General features: G+C 52.0%; 1 protein-coding gene across 1 annotated transcript; it reads left to right on the top strand.

Annotated features, from left to right (window-relative positions):
* Window positions 1-1,622: 1,622 nt before the first annotated feature.
* On the top strand, window positions 1,623-2,189 carry DUSP18 (dual specificity phosphatase 18). The gene has a single exon (XM_004378946.1). It carries the CDS (start codon window positions 1,623-1,625, stop codon window positions 2,187-2,189), a length of 567 nt encoding a protein of 188 aa, XP_004379003.1.
* The last annotated feature ends 1,558 nt before the right edge of the window (window positions 2,190-3,747 follow it).

Here is a 3,747-nt window from a genome sequence, read left to right as displayed (position 1 = left end):
GTAGAGTTGTGATGATTGGAGTCATGCCTTTATTCAACAAATATTTATCAAGCACCTACTTTTGGGGACATGGAGCTTGGCACTGGTGATACAATGGAAATGAAGGCGATGTGGTCATATCCCAATAGAGCTCATGGTCACCTGGTGAGACAGACATTAATCAAATAATCAGACAAAAGAAGGCAAAACCGCAGCCTTAGTAAGTGTTAGGCAGGAGAGCGCACAGGGCTAAGAAAGCCTGGAGCAAGGGATCCTGTCAAATGTGGGGGTGGGGAGGGATGTTGTCCCGGAAGTTTCCCCAAAGAAGTGACCTTTGGGCTAAGAGCCCAAGGCTCCTCAGCCTTCTCTGTTCCTCTACTGATCAGGATCAGATAGGCTTCTAAGGAAAGGGGGTTCTGGATGGAGAATGTAGCAGAGGCAAAGGCCTTGGGCCAGATAGGACAGGGTATCTATAAGGCACCGCAGGTGGCTTAGCCTGGCTGGGGCTCTTCCGGAAGTGGGAATGGCTAGTCAGGCTGGAGAGATGGGCAGGAGCCAGGTCACAAATTGCCTTGACAGCTGATCTGAGGAGCTCAGTCTTACCCTGACAATGGGCAGCCACTGGAATATTTTATTAAGCAGGGAAACAAAACTTTGTCTCATTTGTGTGTACCTGGTGAGGACTGCCATTTGGCCTTGAGAGGTGTGATCTAAAGCCAGATGCTCCTATTCCCGTAAAACTTAGGAGGATGTGCTATTTTTCGCAGCTTTGTTCAAGTCCGGGAGAGTGAGAGGCCTGGGGTTCTGAGAAGGCAGGGGTTTGCCCCTCTTTAGGTAGTGCAGGCAGTGTCTTTCTAGCAAGGCCCCCTGCCCCTCTGTACTTGCCCCTGGGGCTTCTTTGGGTCCCCTGATGCTCACCTCCTCCAGGAAGCCTTCAGCTACTCCCTTCCTAGACCCTTAGCAGCAAGGTGCAGAAGCATGTTTAACATGTAGACTTTAACATGTAATTTGATACCTGTTTCACATGGGCACATTCTGTCTCTTCAAAGAGATGGCCCTTGGGATGGTGGGCAGGATCTGGTACCCTTCCCTCTGATTTGGGCATGAATTCAGGAGGCTGAGGAGGGAGACTGTGCAGGTGGTTCCCACTTAGAGAGGCTTGAAGGAAGCAGAGAATTTTGAAGAGAGGTGGGGAGGGGGCTGTTTGAGCTAGATGGAGAGTCAAGCCAGGGCACAGCTGAGGGACACAAGCCAACCTGCCCAAGTAGAAATGTGAGGCCCCCAGGGATGCCAGGCTAGGGCCTGACCTTGGTCCTGTTGGCCACTGCACATGAGACCTCCTGTGAAGTGTGCTGAAAATGCAGAATCCTTCTCCTCACCCTAAGAGTTTGACTGAGTGGGTCTGCGGAGAGGTGATGTAGCTGCATTTTTAATGAGCTCCCTAGGGAATTTTACTGCAGGTGGTCGGAGGACCACCCTCCGGGGAATCCTGCTATAGGCCCAGAAATCCCTGGGGTTGGCCTGCTGGCCCCACTGAGCTCCTTCGGTCTAAGCCTTCCCTCACTCTCTGCAGTTTTCCATGGACTCAGCACAGCAGAAAGATGCAGCCTTTGCTCCCCACTGACCGCTGACCTACTGCCTGGATGACAGCGGCTGCACATGCCTTCCCGGTTCAGCTCCGGCAGCCCTCAGTCAGCGGCCTCTCACAGGTCACCAGCAGCCTGTACATCAGCAGTGGTGCGGCCGCCAACAACAAGCTAATGCTGTCCACCCACCAGATCACCACAGTCATCAACGTCTCGATGGGGGTGGTGAACACCCGCTACAAGGACATCCAGTACATGCACGTGCCTGTGGCTGACAGCCCCATCTCCCGCCTCTGCGACTTCTTTGACCCCATCGCCGACCACATCCACAGTGTAGAGATGAAGCAGGGCCGCACGCTGCTGCACTGCACCGCCGGTGTGAGCCGCTCGGCCACCCTCTGCCTTGCCTACCTCATGAAGTACCATGCCATGTCCCTGCTGGACGCCCATACGTGGACCAAATCGTGCCGGCCCATCATCCGGCCCAACAGTGGCTTTTGGGAACAGCTCATCCACTACGAGTTCCAGCTGTTTGGCAAAAACACTGTGCACATGGTCAGCTCCTCGATGGGCATGATCCCTGATGTCTATGAAAAGGAGGTCCGTTTGATGATTCCGCTGTGAGCCATCCCAGCCAGCCACTGCCCCGGGGTCAGAGACGTGGACCTGCTGTTGATCCTGCATCAAGATCTGAAGTTGAACATTCCACTTTGGTTGATACAGAAAAACCAGATGGTGCGTTTTCTAAGGGTGAGAAAAAAAGGAGGCTTGTTGTAGTTTTTAACCTTGCAATCTGTATCTTTCAAGATCAAGCTCACTGAATGTAAGGTGGTGAAAATAAGTTTTCTGCTTGTGAGTGGCAGGTCATGGCTTCTGGGCCCTGGCCAAAGAAAAAGAAGGAGGTAGGTCCCCAGCTCAGATGGACCTGCAAGTAGCACCCAACACATGTGGCACGTCTGGAATCCTGCAGCCCCCCTCCAGGCCAATTAACCTAGGAATGAGTTCGCCAGAAGACCACCTCATTCTTTCGAACCCAAAGCCAGAGCCTTAAGCGTCATGGCACCACCTGTGCTTCTTACAGGAAGTGCCAGCCTACTGGATAAGTGGCCTTCAAGTGATGCTTCTGGACCCCTGGGGGCCTCAGGCCACTCTGTTTCCACCTTCAACCACAGTGGCCCAACTCTGGTTCTCTAGATTGGGCTTACACATAAGATAGTTTTTAAAGAAAGCATTCACTATATAAAACTTCTAAATTTTTAAATTTGAGTGCTGCTCTAGATGGCAAGGTCCGAAGATGCCCTCAGCAACCTCGCCAGCCTTTAGCCACCTTCTCTGGAGCACATGCTGAGAGGGCATGCCTGATGTCAGGCTTCAGGGTTCCTGTTATGGGCTGGATCTGCAGGCTGGGCCCATCTCTGTCACCTCTCCGTGTGACCTGAGACCTCACTTTCCTCACCTGTCAAGGCAACGACAGCCCTCCTCTGCAGGGTAGTTGTGAGGATTACAGGGCTCCTGAGCACAGTGCCTGGCACCTGGTATATGCTTCGGGTAAACAGCAGCTCTTGTTACTCAGGATACTCTTTGGCCTGCTGCTTGGGGATCAGCACATTCATCCTCCTAACAGCATTTCCCCATCTGTGTTTACAAAGTGCTTCCAAAAGATCATCTTGTGTGGTTAAAAAAAAAAAAGGCTTAAGGTCGTTTTTGACCCAACATCAGGGAAGGCCTAGATTTCGAAGCCTTTTCAAAGTTCCCGTTGTCTTCAATCCGTGTGAAGCCAAGGGGTTGTGAGTGGAGGAGCACAGTTCCAGCACCCCCTAAAACACCTTGTTGAAATCACTGATTGCTAGAGCCAGCTAACCACTGGGATCCAGGAGTGTACTTGTCAAAGGTACAAGTGAAGGACCCACTGGTAGGCCCAGAATCCAGGATTGTGCAGACTCTACAGGTCTCTGGGAATCTGACTTGAGACGAGCTATTCTAATCCAGAGGTTTACAGACAAACAAAAGCACAAATGCTCCAGTTGGTCCAGAGCCCAGTGGAGGCCTTTCTGTCCAAACCCACCCCACCCCCACATCCACATGGAAGTGTCCAGGGGCACAGTGTGGAAGGAAAAAAAATGAAAATCACTGATCCTAGACAGATCCTCTCTTATTAGAGATGGAAAAACAGGCCCACAGA

The sequence above is a fragment of the Trichechus manatus genome, unplaced genomic scaffold (assembly GCF_000243295.1).
Source record: "Trichechus manatus latirostris isolate Lorelei unplaced genomic scaffold, TriManLat1.0 scaffold00061, whole genome shotgun sequence".
NCBI classification, from domain to species: domain Eukaryota; kingdom Metazoa; phylum Chordata; class Mammalia; order Sirenia; family Trichechidae; genus Trichechus; species Trichechus manatus.
This window is presented reverse-complemented; position numbering and strand designations above follow the sequence as displayed.